Source organism: Thunnus maccoyii, chromosome 9, assembly GCF_910596095.1.
Source record: "Thunnus maccoyii chromosome 9, fThuMac1.1, whole genome shotgun sequence".
Lineage (NCBI taxonomy): Eukaryota > Metazoa > Chordata > Actinopteri > Scombriformes > Scombridae > Thunnus > Thunnus maccoyii.
In genome coordinates this window covers 4,165,471-4,191,837 of record NC_056541.1, presented here as the reverse complement: position 1 = coordinate 4,191,837, position 26,367 = coordinate 4,165,471, and the positions used below count along the sequence as shown (strand labels likewise).

General features: G+C 37.8%; 1 protein-coding gene across 5 annotated transcripts; it reads right to left on the bottom strand.

Moving 5' to 3' along the window:
• Nucleotides 1–997: 997 nt before the first annotated feature.
• LOC121904722 (serine/threonine-protein kinase N2-like) lies at nucleotides 998–26,224 on the bottom strand. 5 transcript variants are annotated; one of them, XR_006098286.1, is made up of 23 exons: nucleotides 25,982–26,224; nucleotides 25,617–25,750; nucleotides 24,665–25,493; nucleotides 24,207–24,366; nucleotides 20,747–20,898; nucleotides 18,958–19,174; nucleotides 17,848–17,976; nucleotides 16,210–16,319; nucleotides 12,971–13,114; nucleotides 12,202–12,277; nucleotides 11,915–12,107; nucleotides 11,688–11,823; nucleotides 11,124–11,176; nucleotides 10,950–11,007; nucleotides 10,778–10,869; nucleotides 9,275–9,451; nucleotides 9,054–9,116; nucleotides 8,897–8,973; nucleotides 8,324–8,466; nucleotides 7,543–7,650; nucleotides 6,522–6,602; nucleotides 5,997–6,258; nucleotides 998–1,014 (listed from the first exon to the last, which is right to left on the bottom strand). XR_006098286.1 is itself a non-coding variant. In XM_042422602.1 (23 exons), exons 5-23 carry the CDS (start codon nucleotides 24,358–24,360, stop codon nucleotides 6,055–6,057), a joined length of 2,367 nt encoding a protein of 788 aa, XP_042278536.1. In that variant the 5' UTR covers nucleotides 24,361–24,366; nucleotides 24,665–25,242; nucleotides 25,424–25,493; nucleotides 25,617–25,750; nucleotides 25,982–26,224; the 3' UTR covers nucleotides 5,155–6,054. The 5 variants fall into 5 exon arrangements, 3 of the variants coding, with proteins under 3 accessions (XP_042278536.1, XP_042278537.1, XP_042278538.1); XR_006098285.1 differs by lacking the exon at nucleotides 998–1,014 and adding an exon at nucleotides 5,155–5,262; XM_042422602.1 differs by lacking the exon at nucleotides 998–1,014 and having other exon boundaries at nucleotides 5,155–6,258; nucleotides 24,665–25,242; nucleotides 25,424–25,493.
• Nucleotides 26,225–26,367: the final 143 nt, after the last annotated feature.

Genomic DNA, 26,367 nt, shown 5'->3' with positions numbered 1-26,367 from the left:
AATACAATGAAAAATAGCAAATCAGACATTTTTGCTACACATATGACTTCAATTATTATCAATTATCAAACTTGTTGGCAATAATTTTCTGTTTATGGACAAAACTAATAACAGTTTTTAGCACCTCGTTCATTATTGATGCAAATACTGTGCCTGAACTTTGGTACAGATAACAAGATTTCTTTTTTTTGATATCTTAATTTTTGCTAACTTTTGAGTACAAACACATTTTTCTACAATTAAATAAAACTTTTCTTTTAACAAATGAAGCCAATCACCTGTGTTGCCCTTTACAGTTACAGTTAAAAAGAACAGATTTATGATCCAAAACGTATCTGTTCAAAAGAATAAGCAAAAAGTTAGTAAAAATAGTTTAAAGGGAGCTATTTCTGGGTGCTATTACACTCACTTTACTCACTACAGATCCTTTTCTGATCGCAGTATGTCTTGAATAACGCAGGGTTCAGTTCAATCGAGGTAACAAGACCAAACACGAATAGTCTTGTGATGATCGTTCGTCCACAATCACGGAAATACATTAAAAATGTTAATGTTGTAAATGTTTTTTACTGTTGATGAGAGCTGATGGTTCATGTACTGTACCTTTTGGTTTGATGTAACTGCTTTACTGTTAAAAATGTATTTAACTTTGAGATAATTTGCACATTCAGAGTCAAACATTGAACAAACTTTTTTTTTTTTTTTTTTACTTTGTTCTGTTTGTATTTATTGACAACAAGAATACATTAAAACACTGATGATATGCATGTTGTTATTATCTGTACAGACTAACATTCCTGGTCAGGAAGCATCACATACATACGGACACATACAGTAACGGGACACATACAGTAACATGTAATATTCAGCAGCATGAACTTAAAGTGCTACAGCAGCTAAATCAACAACGGCTGGTTGTTGTGTTACAGTTTTCTTATGTAGCTGACATCCAGAGCAGGCGGGGGGGGGGGGCTCAGTGTCGTACTCAGGGACACTTCAGCAGGACACAGATATCTATGGATGGATGGACATTTGAGGAGATTCACTCTTGTGACCTTTCAAGTGCAGGATAGTGATTGTTTTTCTTTAAAGAGAAACTTAACACCCACATTTACAAATAAATTGTGTTAAAATTGAGAGTATGGCACCCACCAACCCCTAGCGGCAACCTACCGCTTTCTCTAACATGTACATACTTCCTCTCCTTTCTATCTGTAGTCTCAGAGTTTTCTTAATTGGCTCAAGTTCAAATCTAGTTTTAAGCCTCTTTAAGGAGAGTTTTCACAGCAGGACAAGCTCACCGTAATGAAATGCAGTTAATGTTATTAATTCCACCTGTCCCAGAAGCCCGTAGGTCCACCGCATGTCAACTGGTTATGATAATTTAATTAACTGTAGATTTATCGGGGGAATATTCACCACTAAAGTTGTGGTCGTGTCATTTAGCAGAACCACATATGTCAAAATCTAGTTTCAAGAGTTTTATTATTTTAGTTTATAATGTGGTCACATGATGCAAATTCCTAATAAAGTTGTGTTTGAAGTATTACGCCAGTCTACAGCAGGAGGAGTACTGGTTGCACTGGACTTACTGGGAACTTGATGGGGACAGGGTACATATACATTGCACAGAGGGCGGTAGGTGGGGGGGGGGGGGGCAGAGGGGCCCAACAGCAAATTCTGGGGGTTCATCTGGCCGTGAGTGCAAAGCGAGGTCACATATATTTCAGATTTATTTAGTTTTGAGGGAAAAATTATTTGATTTTTCTCAACAAAAAAAAAACAACTTCTGTTATGAAGACTAAAGACTGGGACCAGAATCAGTTTATAGCATCATGAAGGGACACTACTGTACACTACTGTTGACTTGAAATAGTGGATCTGGTGTTATGTTGCTCTTTAAAGTCCCCTATCTGATTTTGAAATAGTGACCAATAGTTCATCCATATCAACAAATAGTCTCCTCTTAAAATATGAGTTTCAAAGCATCAACAATGAACTGGAATTAAATTTAGGGATTTTTAGGTACCTATAAGTATGGTTAGACTGATAAATCAGCCAATATTAGCCGATATTATTGCATATATATAATTGTATATATATATATTGCAGATATATCGGTTTTGGTGTATAAGTAGTAAGAAACTGCAGTACAGAAATATACTGCACTACTGTACAACTGTACTAAGTTAAAGGTAATATAGAAACAGGTTTGTCCACCCAGAGCGCTAACAAGTTGATTTTTCAACTGTAAAAAAATGGTGACAGTAAAAAAATCAACTAATATCTATGGAATCTTTATCAAGGTTGTTTGTTTATGTTAAAAAAAAAAAATACTATTGGCCAATATATTATCAGCTTGTTTAAACTCCCAAGTTTCGAAATCCAGTATCTGTTTGTCTGTATCTTTAAACTGCTGCTCCTCTTCTTCCTCTTCTTATATTGCACTGACATCATTAGAGCTCAGTATCACAGAATATGATTTGCTAAATTCAAAATACAGATATTTTCCTACTATTATGGCTATATTAGATTCTCTATGGCTTCTTTTACACTGCTAGCGATTACAGGATTCCTAGTGCACAAGTTCACCACGGTGCCATGCACTTCTACTGTTGTAACAGAAAACTGTTGGTCAAGAGGAAACTCATGTCTGAATACGCACGTCTCTGCTACGAGGGAATGACTTGACGATTAACATGTAACATTTCCATGTTTGGATTTAATATCTTTTTTTTAAAAAGAACACTCATAAATCGGGTTAGCTTGTTTCATTTGTTAGGTCAAGGCAGTGGGCGAAGCCTGTCACAGTGATGCATAGAAACGGCAGCACATACTGTACCTCTCTGAAGGAGAAATGTAATAAATAAATATAATAAGCAAAGGCCACAAAGCAAGCTGAATCTGTCTCCAGCACACAGGATGCTCGAGGAGGCTACAACTGGTTAACAGCAACACTCCGCCATGTTGGAAGAATTTAAAAAAAAAAAAAAAAGCACTAAAATAAAACATTATCGTCACCTTCTTCCCTGACAAAATAAAACACGAAATGCTTATAAATGTGCTTTTAAGCACCAGTCCAGACACTGAATTTGTGTTTAGGTATTACCTACAACAGTTTTTCTTATTGATTAGTCGTCTGAATCCTTTTTAATTAGTTGTTAAGTCGATAAAATGTGAAAAATGTCCGTCGTAATTTCCCAGAGCCGAAGCTGTTGTCTTCGGATTGACAACAAAACATAACCAAAATATATTCAATTTACAACAATATTTACAAAGCAGAAGCAAGACAATATTTGGCATTTTCGCTAATTAATCACTTAAAAGATTAACCAATAATCAAAATTGTCCATTTTTTATTGGCTAACCAAATCGTTTCACACACCTGTAAACTCTCCGGTTTTTCCCGGGTTTCTCTGGTATTTTCATTCTTTCTCCTACCATACTCCCGTTTTTGTAAATCTCCCATATTTTCCTTTTTTAAATTTTTACAGTTATACAGAATCCCAACTGGCTTCATCAAGTCGTTTCAGTGAGATCCACAGACTTGGATATACGGTATATTCCAGTATATCCACACCTGTCCAGCAGGTGGCAGCGTACAGCAAGCAGCATCTGTGTTCCTGTCTTCTTTTAGTCATGACGGACATCGTGAAAAATGGGTAACGAAATTGGTGAGACGCCAGCAAAAAAGAAAACAAAAGATCTGTGTAAATATTTGAATACTTGGGAGACTATTTCCAATTCCTGACAAAAAGCAAGTTTGCATGCACTTGGAAAAATGATGTTACTAGCATGCTAGCTCTGTTAAGCGCGCCCAAGAAGCCACAAAGAACACATCAAAATCTGCTTGTTTTTCACCACAACTGTATCTGAAAGTGGGTCCTGGAAAATCTCCCGGATTTTCAAAGCCCAATGTTAGCAGATATGTTTCAGATTTAATTATCTAATTAGCTAGTTAACAAGCAAACCACATTAATCTGTTAGCTTTCTATTACTATTATTAGTCTTGATTAGCACTTGCGTTAGCATATTAACATCTGTGTCCTTGTTTGGTTAAATGAGGCTACAGGCTAGTTAGCTAACTAGCTAGCAGCAGGTTAGCTAGATTAGGTAGCACTAATATTTGGTTCAGGTTAACTTTTATGAGTTGTTATTTTGGGCTAAAGACAAATTAAAATCTAACTTATGAGACTGTTCACTTTGACTCAAGCTTCTGAATGAATCTTCAGATGCTAATTTTAATCCGAAGGTTCATTTTAGACAAAAGTTGTGTAGTAAAAAGTACAATATTTCCCTCTGAAAGTAGTAGATCAGAAGTATTAGGTGGCATAGAATGGAAATATTTCAGTTAAATACACCTCGAACCTGCAGTAAATGCACTTGTAATTTTCCATTGCTTAATGTATCCTTTTAAGTGTCTTTCACAAAGTAAAGTTCAGTCTGCTAAATGTTCCTCTTTGCTGTTGTAGTTTTCCTGTTTGATAAAATGTCATCATGATTTATGAGGCATTTCCTCTTGCCACCTTACATAATCGTGCCACGTTTGTGACTGGTGCACCAGCGATTGAGGAAGCCAAATGCTGCTAAACAACTGAATCATTAAACTGAGTACCAGTCAGCTTTATATGTTAGCTCTGATAGACGGGACGTAACGACAATCATTTTATACAGTTTTTTGAGGCAACATAAGGCAGGTTGCAGAGGGTTCAGAGGCCAGTCACAGTCGCTGCCTCAACATCTGGTGCAAAAACTGCAAAATTATTTGATGTGGCAAGAGGAAAAGTGGCAGACAACGATGGCGTCAAACAGGAAAACAGGACTGGCAACGACCAGTATTTCTTAACAACATGACAAACTATAACCTCAAGACTTAATTGACTCAATATCTCATATGATGTCTTAAAAATCCAGCTTCATGGGCTTCAACAAACTGGTTTTTACTACTTCCAATCAATCATTACGTAGCCAATTATTTAATAACTGCAGAGTACTGAAATTAAACTACAAATATCAATAAAGTTGTGGAAGAAAGAGGTGATAATGTTGTAAATTCTCCAAGCATTCTGTATCCAGCCTCCATCAACTCTGTCTCACCTGTTTGCACAAAACTGCACATAAAGTCTCATAAATAAAATCTCATAGCAGGAGCAGTTGAAGGTACAGTTGTATTACTGCTGCAGGTTGACACTGCGCTCAAACAGTCAGAAAATATCGACTCTCCACAGAGAATATAAAGGGCTACAATCACTTTTCTTTACTCTGTGAAAAAAAAAGAAAAAAAAAAAAGATGCTGCCTGGTTATTTGATCAACGATTTGCAAACAGTCAGCAAAATCAGCCATGGGATCGTATGCATTGTCCTGTTTGAAAATAAATGAGCTGCATTCGTCTGGTTGTAACTACTTCAAGACCAGGGCAGGAAATGTTCTTTAAGTGGCAGTCGAGTGGACGATAAACGTGACCATGTACTGTATATCTGCAGGTTTTTTTGATCAATATAAATAGCTCCGCAGTTCAGATATCTGGCTTACAAAACTCACTTTCTAACCTGTTTTTCTGTTCTGAAACAAACTACAACTCCAAAAAATCTTTTTACCAACAGCTGCAAAAAGTATTCACATAAAATTATATGAAACAGTAAATTAAAGGGAGAAAACCCTCAAATTTGTGTCTGTAATCAGCAAATATTTGGTATTTGTATTCGATAAAGTACTAAAATCATGAAAATTGTTAATTATTATTTTTTTAGAATATATAATAATAATTAATCAAGTAATTCAGCATTTAAGTTTCATGAAATCCTATCAATATACTTGCCATCTGTACTGTTTAACTCACAGTTAAACAGGACTTATTGATTATTAATGATGAATGATTTTATCCAAAACATTATAAATAAAGTAGCTTGTGGTATAAGTATACGTTTAAGTATACTAAGAAGTATTTTTCTTGCCAGAAGGGGGGGTATGAATATAAATAATGACGGTTAATTACCAATGTTTGGCTGGTGGTGATTCATTTCCCACCCTGGTCTTTTTTTTTATCTCGTCTGTCATCCGTGCAAGGCGCAGAAGTCGAAGTCGGCGAAGGCTTCCTGCTGCTCGGCGGAGAGGCTGAAAGGTTTGGAGGGAGGCGACAGGACCGGCTGGAGTCGAGTGAACTCGCTGTCGAAGTTGCTGACGTCCACGGACTCTTTGATCGACGGCAGGAACGGCGGTTTTACTTTCTTGGCCAGCAGGGCTTCCCAGTCGATGGTCTACGAGACAAAGTTCAACATAGTTATCACAGTAATAAAGTGTTGCTGCACTTTCATATGTTTTTATGAACTGCTGACCCCAAATTTGTGTAATTTTGAACAAAAATGTAATATACATAAATAAATATCAACAGTCTTCAATCACGAGGAGATCAACAATCAATACTCTGAAGGGATTGTGGTATTTTTTATTTTAGGATTAATAGTGAAACATGTTTGTAGAGAGAACATGATGTCAAAGAAAGTGAGAGAAAGTGTTTTACCTCAAAGAATTTCTCTCCTTTCAGCTCGTTAGCGTCTCTCTCTCCAGCTCCGAGTCTTTTCAGCGGGTTCTTCTTCAGCAGCTGTAGAGAGACGGTCGGTTTGTTTTTGTTGTTTTTTTTTTTAGATGATAATCTGGTGGATTTAACGACCGGCTAAAGGAACAAACCGTCAAATGTATTCTAGGGCTGCAACTAACAATTATTTCGATTATCATCTATTTTGACAATTATTTTCTGGATTAATTGATTAATCATTTTGTCTGTAAAATGAAGGAAAATTGTAAAAAAAAAAGCTCATTATAATTTTCCACAGTTGAAGATGACATTTCTTATTTTCTCACATGTAAGAAGCTGGAACCAGAAAATTATCGGCATTTTTACTGTATTATATATATGCTGTATTTTTCATCAATATTAATTATTAAAATAGTTGCCGATACATTTTCTGTCAATCGATTAATCGACTGATCGTTGCAGCTCTGAGCAGAATATATTTTATAAGGCTGGACTTCAACAGAAAAATGTATCAAGAGTTTAAACTCCAAGTTTGGAAGAACTTCTACCAGCCAAAAATAAAATAAAATACACATATCCAACATACAGTGTGCACTGAAAGAACAAATATTACACATAATCCTGATATTCAGGTTTTGATTTTTGATATTTAGTTTTAGCTTTTCAACCCTAAACATGATCTTATATTTTACTCAAGATATCAACATTTCCAAAGATACCAAATATCTGCATTTTCTGCTGAAGTAAAGGAGAAATGTAATGTAATATATAACATCATATAGTTTAAATTAAGTGGTCATACAGTGAGGAAATAATCTTTTTCTAAAACTTGGTAAATAGGAAATTAACGGATAAAATCAGCAGTAATTAGCAGATATTTAAAAAGAGGAAACACACCTGGATTCACCTCATCATCATACTTCATGTAAAGAGTTTTATCCCTGATATTGTGTGTATTCAGCATGTTTTGGTGACTTGAGAACAACAGATTAGAGATCATAATTACTTTCTGGATGATGGAGACAGCATCTGGAGGAAGAGACCCTGGATACTGCACATCATCGTTGACGATGCTGTCGAACACCTCCTCTTCATCCTCACCAGGGAACGGGGACTAACAGCGGGGCAGAAAGATGCTCAGTTAGTGTTTCCACAGGTGGAAATCAAGACCAGACAATATCTTAACGATGGTAGATATTTGATTTTAACATTTATAATTGACTTGCTTGATTTACAACTGTATTAGACAGAAAATTAAACTAAGATAATTTGATTATCTTAGAATATGAACAGAAAATTATGGAAAAAAAACAACAAAATAGACTCACTTAAACCTGCATTAACTGATTTTTCATCCACTTGGTATCAACGGAAAGTAGTGAACACAACACTGACACATCATCATCTTTTATATGTTGAACTTGTTAGCAAACAGTTGCTTATTTCCACATCCAGCAGGTACGGAGCAACATTATCATTCATGTGGAGTCGTGTTTCTGTCCACCTGGTGAATGTAAGTCCAATATTCACTCTCTTTAAGCTCTGTTTCTGTTCTCCACCAACTCCTGAGGGAAATATCTGGCTCTTTAGCTGCTAAATGCTCCACTATGTTCACCAGCTAGTCTACAACTAACTGTGTCTGTCACAATCAACGTGTAACACACACACACACACACGGTTATTATAAAAAAATATCAATTATAGCAGCTTTAAAGATGCTAGTGTACTTCCGGAGAGAGTGTGGGCCTTCAACTCTGTCTATGAAGAACTGAATATGTGATAATAACCTCTCCCACAAGCATCTCGAAGATGAGGACGCCCATCCCCCACCAGTCCACTGCTCGGGTGTAGTTGTCGTCTGTCAGGACCTCAGGAGCCAGAAACTCTGGAGTCCCGCAGAAAGTCGAGGTCCGATCTCCATGACCCATCCCTGCCGAAATGATAACAGCTCCATTAAAATGAATATTTTATTTTAAGGTAGCCGGGCTTACAAGACTCGACTGATATTACCTATAGAGGCAAGAAGAACAGAAGAAAAGGAAAGCAAACCAATATAAGGTAATGTATACACATGTCAAACAGCTTATATTGAATATAAGTTAAAAAATTAAACACACAATGCTCTCATACGTTGATGTTAAGCATCCAATAAAATCTACATGTGCTGTGAAAGAAGAATTATATCACAGTTCAACATAAATTAAAATGAAGAATAATTATTTTGAGTAATCAGCAGGTTTATCTTCCAGGAGTTTACTGAGTTGAAGCGGTGAATGAAACAGAAATAAAGTTGCATCAGTTGTATTTTGGCAAGAAAGAAGATGAACCTGAATGATGTACAACGTGCAAAGTTATATCACCTTCTTTACAAAGTCCAAAGTCCGTGATTTTCACAAATCCATCTGCATCCATCAGCAGGTTGTCCAGCTTCAGATCTCTGTGTGAAATAATAATAATGACACTGAGATGATAAGAAGAGGAAAAGCTGCTGCTCAGCTGAAATGTTACAGAACTTACCGGTAGATGATTTTATTAAGATGCAGGAACTCTAAACCCAGCAGGACACATGCTGAATAAAACCTGCAGACAACAACAGATTTAAGGTTATAATACTGGACAGAATCAAGTTCGTGGAGCCTTTAGATACCAGCAGATATGACGACAGGAAGTAGCTGTCAGGTATTTGGCTTTCAGATCAAAGCTCAAAGCGTCTTTAAAGAACAGGAGAACAGACTGACCTGGTCTGGGCCTCGGTGAAGACGTTGTTGTGGATGTGGATCATGAGGTCTCCGCCTGGTAAATACTCCATGACGAAGCAGACGTGGTCGCTGGTCTGGAAGCAGCCGTGGAGGTTCACCAGGAACGGATGTCTGGACGCGTTGATCATCTCAAAGATCCTCTTCTCACTCATAAGGCTGCAGAGTGAACGCCTCAGATTAACACAAGCTGCTTTTGATTTTATATATTTCATAGATTTGTCTGCTACATTTAGATTATTAGATGTTGCTTGAATGTGTTACGGTGATATTACTGTTTCTTTAAGTTTTGTCTCATGTTGAGAAACCTCTAGTCCCATTTCTGCTTCAGCGTGACCTTCGGTCTACAGGTGAATTTACTCTGACTGGTTTAAATTCTTTGCTCAAACAAAAATGGGCCCCTAAACCCAGAGCCAGATTAACCTGCTGGGGCCTTCAAGTGCCTATTATATAGAGTGCAAACAGAAGAATAAACATGGCATCTTCAAACTAACACGGCTCAAGGTTTGATATGTGTCAAGTTGATTGAGATAATTTGATTAAACACACATTTATTACGAAAACAGGCACAATAAAAGCACAAAAACAAGCTGTAACAAAACAAGATTAGATCATATTTTAAGATTTTCAATTAATATTGTGTTCATATTTCCAAACTAATTATTAATTAATCAAATTATAACAAACCGTTATACTGTTGGGCAGGTGCCCACTTCTTCCTGGTACATCCACACCTCTGTCTCCATTTATGTTCAGACTCATTTAAGTCGCAGCAAGTGTTTAATTTGTCCTTATTATGCTGTAGTAGAATCACTAATTGGTTAATAGAGAATCCAATAAAGTTTCTTCACTCTGTTAAATAGACTTTAATGAAGTAAAATGCATTAATGGGGCAGATACTTGATTAAAATGCTCTTAACAGCAAGTAAAAAAGCAATTATAAGAAATTTAAAAATACCAACGGCTGGCAGGTGTTAAAGAAATGACCATGATGGAAAAAACTGACACATATGTTGAGATTGAAAAAAGCACAACTGGAAGAAAAATGTGCTTTTTTTACCTGTGTGTGTGTGTGTGTGTGTGTGTGTGTGTGTGTGTGTGTGTGTGTGTGTGTGTGTGTGTGTGTGTGTTAGTCTGTTATTGATTTGTTTTAATTTTATTATTTTCACTTTGCTTCAAAAACACTCTGTGCACAGAATAAAACAGGCAGACATAACAGATCACAGAATAAATAACAGTTCTAGTTAATTTAAATAAGTTAAGTTTAAAGGGTCAGTTCAACCAAATTAACATGTTGATATATTTTAGCCATGGAGAGTCTGTATTACATGCCGTGGTTCAAACACTGAAATAGAGGTGAAGGGAATTTATGCAGCTCAACGTTGTGTAGTTTGCATAAACTCTGGTATACCTGCTGTCAGGTCTAGTTTTTTTTGTACATTGAGTGAACTGACCCTTTAAAACTTTCCAAATCCTTTCACTCACCTGTCCACTTCATCTCGAGTCACTATGTCTCTTTTTTTCAAGGCTTTGATGGCATACAGTTTTCCCGTCTTCCTAACCTCTGCTAGCAGGACCTGGACAAAAAAAAAACATTTGCAACCAACACTGAAAAAAGTTTTGATGGAGCTCAAATGAAAAACTATGAAACTGTTACCTTCCCAAAGTGTCCTCTGCCCAGAACCGAAATATACTTCAAATCTTCCATCTGCATCCTTATGACAAGACAAAAACAGAAAAATGAAGCTTTACCTCTCGACTCAACTCGACATTTACTGTATGATGGAGAGTGCACGTGTGTGTGTGTGTGTGTGTGTGTGTGTGTGTGTACTTCAGAGCAGATACAGGCTGATCTTCATTTTCTTCTGTATTGTTTATGGATGACTGCAAACAGAAACAAAGTTTGGAACATAAATACATAAATCACATCCCAACATTGATGACAATACTTTTACAAATGTTCTTCTCTATTTCTAGTGTAGTATATTAGTATTCTAGTATTTATCGGCCTTTATTAAATAAAATCACTATATAAACTCTATAAAGTCTATAAAATGTCCATTTTTATGTTTGAGGTAGATTATGTTCATCTTCACCGAAATGCAAACCTCATTTGGGAACATTTAGGAATTGTTTTGCTTGGTCTACGGCAGTAATTTTGGCCGGCAGGTGAGATTTGTCCATCTTCCAACCATCTTCAAACATTTGCTTTATCAAATAGTATCACATTTTTATTATATTTCTTATAATGTTGGCAATCAAAGCAAATGTTTGAAGGAGCTTCTGCGACTGTTTCACTTGTTTAAATTCACTTTGGATGAAAGTAAAGAGAAAATACATCATTTTAAAATGTATCTAAACTGTATGCTGGCAGATTTATGATCATATTATTCACCAGATCTTCTTGCAGCGCAGGCACGGATGATGGTTTGTGTGCTGTGGTGATGATGGTGGGAACGTCCTCTCCCTGGTCGAGGCTGGTGGGAGACGGCTGATCCTCAGTGATGCTGAGTCTGATTACTGGAGCTTCACTGCAGACGTGCAAAGAGAAAAACAAAATAAGGTTACTGTTCAGTTTAAACTTGATTCAATTAAATTATAACGCTGAAGATGACGTGTGACCTTGGCAGTGGAGTGGTGTTTTGAGGCTCCTTCTCGGTGGGATGCGGGGTGTCATTGGCCACCAGGTTGGGGGTCGTACAGAGAGACGAGCTGAACGTGGTGAAGGAGCTGTAGCGAGGGACGATGCTCATCATCACATGACCCCACGTGGCAAAATTCATGTTCATCTGGGCGGCTCTGAGGAAGTTCTTCCCTGACGAAGGAAGTAAACAAACAAATCAACCGACGAAGAGTAGACGGAGCGATGAACACAAACACGAGTTGTACTAATGAAACTCTGTCAGTACCTCTCTCTTTAGTGAAGATGCATCGCTGACGTCTCAGTTTCGGCTGCCGCTCGACGACAGTGGCGATGAACTGAAGCTTTAAAATCAAGACCAAGAAGAAAGTTGTTTTATAGTTTTTTACAGTTGTTTATAGTCAAGACTTCCAGTAAAAAACATGTGATATTGTGACAGTACAAGTAAAAACTACCTAGAAAAAAGAGAAAAACATATTTAGGGCATGAGGTTCACAAAATGACACTGAGATGGTTTGTTAGAGAAAAAAAATACATTTTTTAAATGTGATATTGAATAAAAAAAACATTAAGGAAAAGAAAAATATGAGTAAATGTTTCAGTGCTTAAAAATTAGAATATGACAACTAGGTGATATAAAATTAAAGCTGAGTATTATTCCTCTAAACTGTGGAGTGTAAAATGAAAACAGGTTCACTGCTTCATTAAATGTGTAACAGGTGGATTTTCCACATTATTTTCCAGGTAGTTTAAACATTTTCCTAATTTTTTAAAATCTAACCTTTATAAACTCAATTTTTGATGATGGAAATAATAATCTAATAATAAAAGTCTTAAGTCAAGGTTCTTTAAGAGGCTTTTTGCTCAACTCAGTCCACTCATGAAGACAGAAAAATCAGGTTTAAAGTTCTGGAAACTCATTTTGTCGTACTTTTTGAGAATTTCCACTGAAATAAAATTACCTTTTAGAATTAAAGCTTGATTGTATAGTAATCTCTGTTATGAAACCTCCAGCGGGGCGGTGTGTGTGTGTGTACCTTGGCATAGATGAGGCCCTGCGGCTCCAGACTCAAACCCTCGGAGCGGTTCGGGTTGTCCAACATCTCCTCCAGTCGCAGGAACGTGACGGCACACATCGCCCTCCGGTCCCGCCAGAAGACGCTGATCTCCAGCTCTCGAGACTGTCGGAAACCAGCGGATAGAAGAACCATTACAGGAAGTTACCCGCACATAGAAAGTGACTGAGCCGGTGAGTTTTTGATACCAGTTTGGTTTGATTTGCTTTGAGGATTCCAGCTGGTCTTCAGTATGACTTTTTTCATTTTGCCTGTAATATTCCAATAAACATCAACGCAGCTCACTTCTTAGATTTGACGCATATCTTGCATCTCTTCAGAAATAAACTCAATCTCACTGCTTTACTAGATCTCACAATTTGTTTTTGTTGTGTAGGTTCCCAAATTTAAAACAGATTTCTCCACTCAGAGACAATAAACTTCAGTAAACTCTGAAATTGGATCACCAGTTTTAACTGAGTGAAACCCTGCGCTCTCTAAGCACTGAACATACTTTTATTTGTTTGTAACCCTCTTGAACATTTATTGTACTTTGTTGAAATAAGTCTGAGATTCTGTGATGAATCTGCAGGTATGAGGGAGCCACCTGCTGGTCGAAGGCAGAACTACAACAATAATAAACCACCAAAGTATCCCTGCCACAAAATGTTGTACAACAGCTCCTCCTGCTAACAGATTCTTCCTGAAACAACTGTCTCTTCATCTATTTTTCAGCAGTCACTTCTACAGCGCTGACAGTAACCTCTTTGTTAGAGCAGAATAGGACTGCGACCATATTTGTGAATATCTTTATTGAGAAATCTGTTATTTTAAGGTGACGTCTTCAAATTTTGTCAGACTAGCAGTTGAAAACTTAATGTAAAATAGATAAAAGGAGGAAAATTCTCACATTTGAGAAGCTAGGTACAAAATGTTTTGGTTGTGGCATTTTTGCTTAATAAACGACCTAAACAATTACTCAATTATTACAATTGTTGTAAAAAAAAAAATGTTTTAAACCTACTGTTCTACCTGGTCACATGACTATGAACATATAATATGCTGTATGTATGAATTGATTAGGTTGTCATATTTTAATTTTCATGTCATTGAGGTCATTTTCAACTGCATTGGTGCAGAGATATAACATTTTATTACTCTGTAGTTGACAGACACAGTTGTAGGAAAATTTCAAGCAGGTTTTGCTTTTCAAACATTTATTCAAAACATTTTTTTCTGTAAATAAAAAAAGACTAAACTTCTTCATTAATTCTATTTTACTTTGCGAGGCAGCAGGATTCGAGAGATCACGCAAGAATCCATCTCGTCAGGCTTCAATCAGCGTCCTAATCTGATCTCGTGAATCCAGCTGCCTCGCCAGGTAAGACGGTGATAGACAGATGGTTCATCCAATCACCTGCGAGGTATTTTGTGAAAGTGCCTTCCCTTTTCCCAAACAGCGTCCCAGGACGACTTCTCAGATGGTTCTGTGTAACAAACCATCTGGTGTGTCAGGTTATATTCTATCTAAGAAACTTTAAGGTTCTCCCGTGACTGAGTTATACGCTGATATGTTTGGAGACAGTATTCAGTCAAACTACCTGCAATTTTCTATTGATCTGATACAGCGGGATATCTTTTACAAATGTAACTCTTCATATGTGTGTGTGTGTGTTTCCTGTCTGTCCTGCTCTGTGCCTTTGTACAGTCTATAAGGTCCTGTGGTTGCTGTATTATGTGTGTCAGCATATACAGTATTACTACAGCCTGTAAGCTGCTGATGCTGTTTGTATCTGCGCCAATGTCACTGAGGCGGCATGTACATTTATCATACAAGGAGAACATGTCGACTTTGATCTTGTTTCCTCTAGCCTGCCAGGAGCACCGCTGCGGGGGAGGGAACAATATTGCGATGGCGACTTATTTCTGTAATTCGACTAATTTCAGGTTCAGGGATGATTGGAGGGGCGAGGGACGTAAAAACATTCGGTTTTTGGAATATGTTTTTGTGCATGAAAACATCCTGGTGTCTGCAAGTATGTCCTGAGTGATATACAGTAGCATTTAGTCAATAAAACCCAAAATATTATGTGTAACAAGAGCTTACAAACACATCTTACAGTCTTCTACAGTGAACAGTTTGACACCTGAGCCTCCTTCACTTGCAGAAGAAGACTGTGATATGCATTTCAAAGGTCAGAAAAGCTCCAAAGTACTTTGCAACATAAATGTTTCCAAAGGTCAAGAATAAAGTTATATGCTCAAAAGCTATGATCATAAACAATGTAATAATGATCTGCGTGCTGATATAAAAGTTCAAGTGCGACAATGGTAACACTGATGAAGTTATATAGACCAGAATGGCCAGAAGCCAAATTTGGGTTTATCGTCGACTGCAGGGGAAAGTGACAGAAAGTGATCGAGATGTGAACGAGTCAAAGACTGATTACAGGAGCTGGATTCATTATGTTCCATGTAAACACTGTATACTGAATAAATTAAAACTAGGATGTGTTTCAACTAGGGCTCAAACTCCAACAACTGTTTTCATTATTGATTAATCTGCAGATTATTTTCTAGATTAATTGTTGGAGCTGTTTAGAGCTCCAACAATTAATCTGTTAGCTGTAAACTATTACATTAATCGCCAACTCTTTTGATAATTTTGAGTAATTCTTTAAAAAAAAAAAGTCTGAATTCTCTGGTTCCAGCTTCTCTAATGTGAATATTTTCTGGTTTCTTCAGTCCTCCAAAGTAAACTGAATATCTTTGGTTTGTGGACTGTTGGCCGGGACAAAACGAGACCTTTGAAGACATCATCTTGGGCTTTTGGAAACAGTGATCGAGATTTTTCACCATTTTTTTGGACAAAACAAGTAATGGACTAATCAAGAAAATAATCGACAGATTAATTTATAATGAAAATAATGTAAAACACTGAAAAAATGTGAAAATAATCCTTTCCTACAGCCCAAGGTAATGTCATCAAATATATTTTTTTGTCTCCCTGACAGACTAAAACCCAAAGAAAATCAGTTCACTACAATGTAGGACGCTGAAAAGAATCATATTCTCATAATTAAAAACCTGGAACCATCAAATGTTTTGGCATTTTTCTTGAAGAAACGACTTAAAACGATGAATCGATTATCAGAATAGTTGCAGATAAATTTTCCGTCGATTGACTCACTGGCTGACTGCACGTCTGCGGCTGAACTCACCCGCTCCAGCTGGATGCAGAACGTCTGATCCCAGCTCAGTCTGCTGACGGCCGCCCAGCGTGTCCGGCCAACCACTCGGCCGTCCAGCCTGAGAACGGCGTTGATCTCTGCTGTGGGACATAAAGTAACACGTGACCGAGACCGTCGTGAAACCGATGACATAAAGAGTCTCTGTGAGGCTGAACTTTCAGTCCCCCCCCCCCCGTCCACTCAAACATGTGTTTTTGCTTACTGTCCCTTTAATTGGACGTCGTTCTCTTCTCTGTGCAGAATGATGTCGCAGTTTGTTTTCGCATTCGTTTGTTCAAACTGGAAAGTTTCTCTGTGCTCTGATTTTGTGACATCACAACTAGTTTGGAGCCAATCACGGTCCAGTATGCAACTTACACAAGTGTGATGAATATTTTATGTCTACTATTTTAACCTTTGAAACTAAAAATATTTGCATATTCATAGATTATTTTTGTGGAAAAACAAGACACGAATCATATTTTTATATGTCTTAAAACATGTCTGGAGGGAATATTTAAGGTTCGAGCTAAATCCTCAAGTGAGCGTGTGTAGGCCTCGGTGTCAGTTGAATAATATTAAATAAGGTTGGTGATTATCAACTCATAAAATGAATTGAATCAATCATTTTCAAACTACATATGTGGATTAACACAAATATAAAAGTTGAAAATGTGTTATTTAGAGGTTAAACCGCTACAATATCACCAAGTATTCACACCCATAACCTTCCTTTTACCTCTACTAAGTAGTACTCAACCGTTTTAGCTTCTGACTCCCAAAAAACATCTTTTTAAGTTGTGATCAAAGGGAGTACGGTGACAGCAAATAGTCATTTTTTAAAGAGAAACAAACAAAGTACTCAGGACTCAGAGCGCCTTGGATTTTCTTTCCTGTTTTGAACAATCGTCCTGCTTCCGACGCAGAGACGCATATTGAGTTTATACTTGTTAATCGAGTATAATGTTTTCTGCTCAATCTAGAGGAAATAGCTAGGAAATGTCATGCCATTTAGTAAATGACTTTTTGAGATGACATAGCCTCCTTCCACCATCGAGGGCAGAAGATATAATGTAATAAAATGTAAGTATACTATTAGTAATATTAGATTAACCTTTATACATGTATTTCAGACTTTATAACAAGCGTATGTTACAATTGTAGTCAAACTAATCCAACGTTTGTCAAAATAACAGCGTGCAACTAAGCAAACTCTATGCACCGATGAAGAACTTAAGTTGCTATTGAAAGCCCTGGAAACAGCTCGTATATGGACATTGAGTTTAGATTATTTTATCAAACTTCTATTCACGTCTAAACATGCTTTTAATTCACTTAAACTCATGTTCACATACTGTCAAATGAACAAGCGTGTGTTTATACTTCATTAGTTATACTTCCTTTCTTTTTAGTGTTTTACTATTTTATTAAATGTCATTTTTAAAGTCTTACTGTTACTATAATATCATTCATATTCATTATTCATGCACGTTTTGCAGCTGCAAGAATCAGATTTTGCTTGAGTGATCAATAATATTTCATGTTACTGTATGTTCAGTAGAAAACACGACTGGGAAACAACTCAAAAAAAAAATCAAAATGGCTTAAAAATGCAAAATGGCCACTGACCACAGGGTCCGTCCATCCTGTGAGCAGCTGGTGAACCGTCCTCAGAGGGACTCGGAGGGTTTTCCTGCTCCAAGTCTGTCAGAGGTTTCAGTAAATCTTCACATCCAAGAAGCTTCACTTCAAGTTTCCCTGAAAAATAATGAAGAAAAGTTCATTTCCACTTAAATAATAGAATATTCCACTCTCAATTTACAATGAGGACGTCTACTAAATTAAATTATATCAAGTGTAAAAGCAGGATTCTGCAGCATTTTTTCTTACTACAGTGAATAGTTAAACCTTACAGCATGAAACTATGTGTCTTTCTAAATGGTAAACAGTAATGAATCTCCGTTAAGACAGTTGAACCGAGCGAACACAGCATTTTAAAATAAAACCTTTGATTTGTCAGCATGAATAAATCTTCCAGACTCAAAGTCTCTAATCATCGCTGTCTGGAGCTGCACACTGAGTATTCACATCCTCATTTTCTTCATTTCGCTGTAGTGCTAACAGCTGTGGAGCAGAAAATCACCCCGAGTGTTTTCACCGCTCTGAGACTCGCTCTCATTATTCGCTGCCAACAGAGCAACTCCGGGATTTGTCTCCTTGTTACATCATCAAAAGGCTTTTTTCACCTTTTTTTTTTTCTTTTTTTCCTCCACCTCATGCAGGGGAGAGAAACTGACTTACAACTGAACCATCCAAAACCAACAGATTACATGTGCTGATTATATAGTGCCAGAAGTCAGCGTATGATAAATCACGTTCAAACACTAGGGGATCTGTGATACTACAGAGAAAAGCCTGCGAAAAAAAATCAACTTGCAATGTGTTTTTAGAGGGAAAACATTGTTTTGGTAATTACTGAACAAGGTAAACTGCTGCTGTGCAGAATCCCTGACCTACAAATTAGGCTGAATATGAGAGACAATGTTATACTTAATTAGATTTGAACACATTTTAAGTATCAGCATGGCCTTCTTTCTCACACAGACAGACTTATTTAAATATTTTAAGTGTCTGAAAACTCACCCATGTGGAAAAATTCATTTCCAGACACATTTAAAAAACATTTTCAGCCTGATGTTTTTTTATGTCAGCACTGTTCAAAAGCAGCACAATCTCTACCAGTTAAAGAGGCCGGTCTAATGGAGAAGATGGACGGGGATGTGGACAGGGGGCATCCGGATCTGGGGTTTTGGGGAGACTTGGGTGGTCCCAATGATGAGTCGACCTCTCCGCCAGGCTGCTCTTGAGACTCCTGGCTCTTTTCCTTCAGGCATTTGTCCAGGGACAACCGCAGAAGATCCAGCTTCTGGGAGGACTCCTGCACCCGGGACTGAGCCTGGCGGGAGGATAAACAATGTGTTGTTATATTTGGTCTTTTTAAAACACACAGTTGTTTGGTATTTTGGGACAGGATTAGTATTGCTCCAGTTTCCCTGTCAGACATAAACATATTTTCGGCTTTTTATCAAATATCAGTATTTTAGCTAAACAGTTTCATACTTGTATGATACATAGATTAATCATGACCAAACCTTACAAAAACTTTATTTTCTTTGCATATTTTATGTTTTCAGTTACTTCCTTGGGACCTTAAAAGGGATTTTGCAGATTTTAGCTCATTTAATACAAAAACTTAACATTACTGCTGACTATTTCTGAAAGCATAATGTAGCCTTTCATATTTGTTTATATTTATTTTTGATCCACGCAAGCGACATGGCTCTCAGGCCTCCACTTTGGTCCAGATTCAAACAACTCATCAACTTTTGTTTACTGCCAGGAAAGTCTGTACAAACATTCATGGTCCCCAGATGATGAATCCTTTGGACTTCAGTGATTCTCTTGAGTTTTCCTCTAGCGCCACCAGCAGGTTGACATTTGTGATTCAAGGTGAAATACCTTAACAAGTATTAGATAGATTGCTACATAAGTTTTTACTTATACAGTGAAATAGCTCAACTTCTACTTAATGGACTGGCACCAGTTTTTCTGCCAAAATTCATGGTTCCCAGACAATTAATCAATACCTTTGGTGATCACTTGGCTTTTCCTGTAGTGTCACCATCAGTTGACCTTTTATGGAAATATGTATTACCATGAAATTCAGTTCTAATAGATTTTGGGACTTTGGTACTAATATTAAAAATTTAAATTTTGTGGGTTTTAACAGAGTTTGGCTGCACAGCATGATGTCATGTCATTTAACAGTTAAACTGCTAAACCAGGGAACAATAATGAATGCAGACTTGATGTTAAATGTGATAGATTACACAACTCAAGCAAGAGTCTACTAAATTATTTTTATACATTAAAATAAATGGAAACTATTGGTTCCCTGAAAAGACGGAAAAACATTTTAAAAACAGCTGAGCATAGACGGTCATTCTCGACCTTGGAAACAGCATTTAACAAAAAAAAATGAGGGCTGAACCATTGTGGTCATTTTAGGTTAAATATATTTTCCTTCCTCTGGTTTTGAAGAGCTGATAACACTAAGAGAAGTTCATCATTCTGGTTTCAGTTTAGAGTTTTTATGCCCCAAGATGACCTAAAGGCTGTTTCAGAGGCTTTTTCCACCCTGACAGTAATCCAGTTTAGGAAAAAAAATGAATTCTTGTTGAAGTTTCTGACATGAAAATGAGCAGTTTTTAAATATTGAATATGAGCTCAAATCCCTAAATATCTGTATCGACGTCTTTTCTTTAGCTGGTTGAAAAGGCCAGTGTTAGAAGTCAAATATCTGCAAATGTTTCCAAAGTTTTACACAATTTCCAAACTTGGTAACAATCATAAACCATAACATTACACGCCTGCATACACTACTGCCAGTCTGTATCTATTTTTAAGTCAAATCAACATGATGGCTCCTCTGATCTAGAGCTACTTGAAAACTGATTGAGATGACTACCTCAGCCAGTGCCTTCTGGTCAAGCGATGAGATTCCCACCAGCTGCTTCACCACATCTTTGGCCAGCACCAACGCATCCTTCTCTCTCTGCATGTAGTGCTGCAACTCCGCTAATCGGGCGTCCACAGGACTGACAGCGAGTGGAGAGATCCCTGAGAGAGAGAGAGAGAGAGAGAGAGGGAGGGTGAGAGAGGCTGTAAAAGCACTTCAACCCATTTCAGTATGAAGGCATTCATTTCAGAAGAGCTACAGATCCTCATAGAGCCTCACTGAAACTCTTTTCATTCCCGCAATCAATATTTATAGAGCTGAAGTGAGTCCTTTTTCTCTAAAATGTCACTGTGCTCCAGGCAAACGTCTTAATATTACATTTGTTACCTTTCTGGCATTTATGTGACACTTATCTAAAATATATAAAAGCCCTAAATAGCGAGATGAAAATTTCACATGTTGCAAAGTTAATATAACAAGACACCAATTAACATTTTCTGAGCATGTTTGCATGGTTTTTTGCAATGCTATCGTAGCTCTAGAGATGCAAGTGTCCATCGGTCAGTCCTCCACTTTGCTCCAGGCTGAAATAGCTCAGCAACTATTGGATGGATTGCCATGAAATTTTGTGCAGACGTTCATGGTCCCCAGAGAATCTTACTGACTTTGGTGTTCCTCCATCACCACGGTGAAGTTTATATTTGTGGTTTTAAGTGAAATGTCTCAACTATTAAATGGATTGCCATGAAATTTGGACATTTATGTTTCCTCCTAAGGATCAAACACTTTGATTTTCCCCTGACTTTTCATTTAGCGTCATCATCAGGTCTAAAATTTTATTTGTCCAGTATTTCTTTAAACAACCAAATACCTGCAAAACTGATAACATTCCCCAAAACCTCAGATGTACTTATCCTAATTAGCTACTTAGCAAATGTTAGCATGCTAACACAATCGGGATTGCAACGATCGATTAGTAGTTTGGTCTACAAAATGTCAGAAAAATGTCAATGGCTGTTTCCCAAAGTCCAAGATGTAACGTCTTTTTTTGTCCCGACCAACAGTCCCAACTCAAAGATATTCAGTTTTTTTATCATAGAAGACTAAAGAAATCAGAAAATATTCACATTTAAGAAGCTAGAATCATAGAATTTTAGTATTTTTTCTTTAAAAATTACTCAAAACGATTAACTGATTATCAAAATAGTTGCTGATTAATTTTTTTTAGTTGATTGACTAATCATTGCAGCTCTAAACTAAATGTTAGAACACTAACAGACTAAACTAAGATGGTAAACACGGTTTACAAACATTAGACCTGCTAAACATCAGCATACTTGCATTGTCATTGTGAGCATGTTAGCAAGCTGACATTAGCATTTAGCTCAAGGTCACTGCACCTAACTACAGCCTCACACAGCCGCTAGCATGGCTGCAGACCCTTAGTCTTGTTTATGTGGTAAATAGCATTAATTCTCTACCTAATTTCTCAACATTTGTAGTCAGGTTATGCATCTGCTTAAAGTGAGCGCAAAGTTTTAGCGGTGCTGCTCACTACAGGCAAAAACAGCAGTTATTTCACCTAGAGCTGCAAAGATTAGTAGATTAATTGAATTATTTATTAACAAATAATTATTTTAGGAACAGTTTATATTTGAGAAAGATTAAGGCAACCATTTTGATAATCGAATCATTGTTTTAGTCATCTATAGGCAAAAATGTCAAACATAAGTTTAAGAATTTAAAGCCTTTTTTTGTCACACATGATAGCAAACTAGCTATCTTTTGTTTTCAGACTTTTGGTCGGACAAAACAACACATAAAGATGAAATTATATTAACTTTTATCTTAATTATAATGCCCATTTCCACTATTTTCTGACAAAGCAGTCCTCTATTAAACCTCTTTTTGATTGTGTTACTTTTCCTGAGTAGAGGTGATAAATATGTGAACGAAGCAGTGAGTAGCAATGAGTGTAATGAGGCCTTAATGAATTAACATTTGCATTTTCATGTATAGCTGACACTTGGATACGGTGAATTAAACTGCCTGCAATGGTTGAGAAAGCTTAAGCTTCCTGCAGATCAAACAACATCATAAAGAATCAATCATGAGGAAAGGAGGTCGGGGGTCAGGGAACGGAAATATGAGCCGAGGAAATGAGGTACAAGAGTTACTGGACTCGTATTTCATATCGTTTTACTTTCAAGCCAGGACTCCTTTTGTCATTTTTTTTAGTTTCAGAGCTTTCACATGGCACATATTTCATTTTAGGGTTAAATGTCACATTTACTCTCTGTCTCTGTTAATGCTGCCAGAATGGTTTCACTTTCCGCATTATACAAATAACACCCACGAAGATGGCAGTTGGCAGGAAGCGTAGTTTCAACCAATGTGGCTTTTTGATACTAGCTCTGATATTTGTGAACTGAAGTTGCTAATAGGCGATATTTTCCTCTGTTACTCAGTATCTTTGAACTTGACTGTTTTTTTTTTTTGTTTTTTTTTTTCACAAATCAAAGACCATCTTTTTGGAGTTTTGTGACAGTTAAACTCTACACTGAAACCAAATTATTTTGCAGCTTGTTACAACAGGTCGACCCATACCACCACACCTAGTCAGTTAGAGGAAAGCTCGGGCATGTTTATACCCAATAATAACTGAATGATTCATTTTCAAACAACATATTAGGATTAACACCGGCAGGAAGTAAACAAGATTAAGACTGGTGTTGTTGGGCAAAGGTCCTCGAGATACATCAACTGTAAAAGCTTGAAAACTGTTATTTAGGGGTCTCACTGTTTCAATTTCACCAAGTATTCATATTCGTAAGTTATGGTCCTCCAAAACAGAAAGAGGACAGTGACCTCTGACAGCAGACAGTCATTTTCTAAGAGAAACAAGGGAGGTTTTTACTCCCCCAAAGCAAATAAAATAACATGTACAGAGACATACAGTATGTGCTGGAGGGCTGATTTGATTTCTGATTTCTTAGCCAGATGCTGAGGCTTCTTCCAGCTCGAACTCCCAACACATTTGTAATGATTTAATGAGCTTTGGAGGTTCAAAAGTCTTTTTTTCAAGCCAACAAGAGTTTTATTATTCCAATATGTTGTTGTCTATTATGTTTTCACTTCTTATTTCTGGTAGATTTCTGTTTTAATGAGCCAGTCAACTCACTCACATTTAGAAAATCTAACTGTAACTAAAAAGCCATAAATTGTATCACAGATGTGTCGATGTTGTTGCAGTTGCTACTGGTGACAGACAGAATTTGATGACTGTAATAAATGATTTCATGTCTCTTTCAAGCTAATTTACATACTAGGAGATGCTCAGAGGCTGTGCATATCCATAATTTTAGAAGGAGAGAATGTAAAAGAAATTCTGACAATTAATGTCCTTTTCAAAATGTGCTTTTTCACATCCAGTGACCCTCTTAGGGACTCTTGGCCCAATGATTCTGACCTCCATGAGTGGAGCTGTTTTGGTTACTGCCATCATCTCCGCCGCCGCCGCTGCTGCTGCTGCTACCAGCCTGGGTGACTTTGATAATCTGCAGTCGGATCAGCTCGATCTTGGAGCGGCTATCCTGCAGCATCTGCTGAGCTGTGGACAACATCTGATCCTGGATAACGACATCACATCAAGAGACAATAAGCCCCACTTCAACACCGCGCTTTCCACCCCCCCCATGGACAGGTCAGCTGGGATGGGAGCACATTCACAAACAACACACTGACTGAGCCATAGTTTATCATAACAAGTGGCAGAACATGAGGAAATCACCGGCAACAGAGCTGGGCTACGTGCAAACACAACTCATTTTCATACGGGACAAAAACAAGTGCCAAAGAGAAGATGGAATAAGTGAGAACAACATGTTCACATCAGCTGGAAACAGTATGACTTTGCACTTCACTAACCTCAGGGTGATGCTCGTACTCCTTGCTGAATAAGGACTAATTTGTCATCCTCTGTGGAGGTGGAGCGGGGACTTCTCAGGTTGCGCCTCTCCACCTTCACTATCCTTGAAACACAACAAGTCCCCTGATGTTATGGTGCGTTCACACACACACACACACACTCTGACTGAGAGCTCTTCTGATGCGGCTCCTACATCTTGAGGTCCTGGATCACACAGCCTGTCCTCCTGTTTGTTTTTGCCTCCCTGCAGCCTGCTCTGCAACATCCCCTTCCCGCTGCATCCTCATCATCCGCTCTGTAACCAAATCCCTCTCTCCCTCTCTCTCTCTCTCTCTCTCTCTTTTATGGGGGGGTTTTCTGCAGGGGGACGGCAGAGTTCCTCTCCGGTGCCAGCACTGCTGCTGCTGCTAGTCTGATAGTGTTGATCGCCTGCTCTGGGCTCGGCATTGGCCGCTGCATGACCACATGCTCCTGTGCTGTCACCAACCAAAAGACAAACACAGAGCTGCTGCTGCTGCTCTCTTCGGGACAAGGCAGAAACCAGCCTGCAGGGTCTAGGAGGTTTGTTTAACATGCTCTGACAAGGAGGGGTGTGAGAGACATAAATAATAACCATAATGATAGCAGTCAACATATATACAGGAGGTGGGGGAATGTAAGAGTAACTGCTGGTGTCCTGAACATGATCTTGGACATATGGGTTTACTGACAAACACAGTGTGATTTTTTTTCCAAGCTCTGCATGTACATGTATGTACCCTTGTCAGCATGACTACATGACAGCTTTTGTGGCTGCTGTTGTCCTCTTCTTGTCAGCTGTGTGTTGTCCTGTTTAAATGAGAGTGGAGACCGGTGAGCTCAAGTTGACGAGCGATTGATTGATTGAAAGCCATTAATATGAGTTACATGTCGACATGAAAAGACACACTTGAACAGACTGTAATTTCTCACCGTGCACTTGTCGTAATTAAGCTATTACACGTCCACTAGCTTTAACCCGTTAAGCGACCGTCTTAGCCTTGCTGGCACGACTGTGGATTTTGTCCCCCCCATCACTTACATTGTAAGTGCATTATGGAGGGATCCTGTAATGGTCAGTATGAAAAACAGGAATGACTATAGCAAGAAAAAAAAACTATTTCAATGTTCATTTTGAAGAGTTGTAAACCCGTCCTTTAACTACAAAGGTAGGCTACTTCGGTTTTCCTCACAAAATAGGCGAACGTGGCTTTGTTGATAAACACAATGAATGAGTACGCCAGCCAACTGGACATATACTCGACATAAACGTCTTGTATATTCGGCTTTTTTCTTACCTAAAATAAACAATTCGCTCGGGCCTAACGGGCTAATTAGCACTGACCACCACCAAATGAGACTCCTACTTCCAACTGACATTCAGCATCTTTTTTTATAAGTGCGCAAGTGCGGAGAGTCGGTCCAACTGAAGGTTTGGCCTGGCCTGAATAAACGCATTTTTTTGTGGGCGAAATTTTATTTGGAAAACAGTAATGTTTTGAATGTATTTCACAATTTGAGGTTTGGATCAATTTGGGTGTCGTTTTGAGAAAGGAGAGAGTAGTAAATCAGCAAATTGGAGCGGAGTAGTGAGACCTACTTTGAGAGGCGGAGCTCGTCTCTGCTCCACTCGGCGAGGCGCGTTCGTAATGAAAGGAGCGCGTGAGCGGCGGTTGCTGTGACT

Coding starts and splice junctions, on each gene's coding strand:
- LOC121904722 (XM_042422602.1), bottom strand. CDS start 24,360: ATGTTGTCCACAGCTCAGCAGATGCTGCAGGATAGCCGCTCCAAGATC. Junction 12,278..12,970: donor AGGGCCTCATCTATGCCAAG/GTACACACACAC, acceptor TTGATTTTAAAG/CTTCAGTTCATCGCCACTGT. Junction 7,651..8,323: donor TCGAGATGCTTGTGGGAGAG/GTTATTATCACA, acceptor CCCCGCTGTTAG/TCCCCGTTCCCTGGTGAGGA.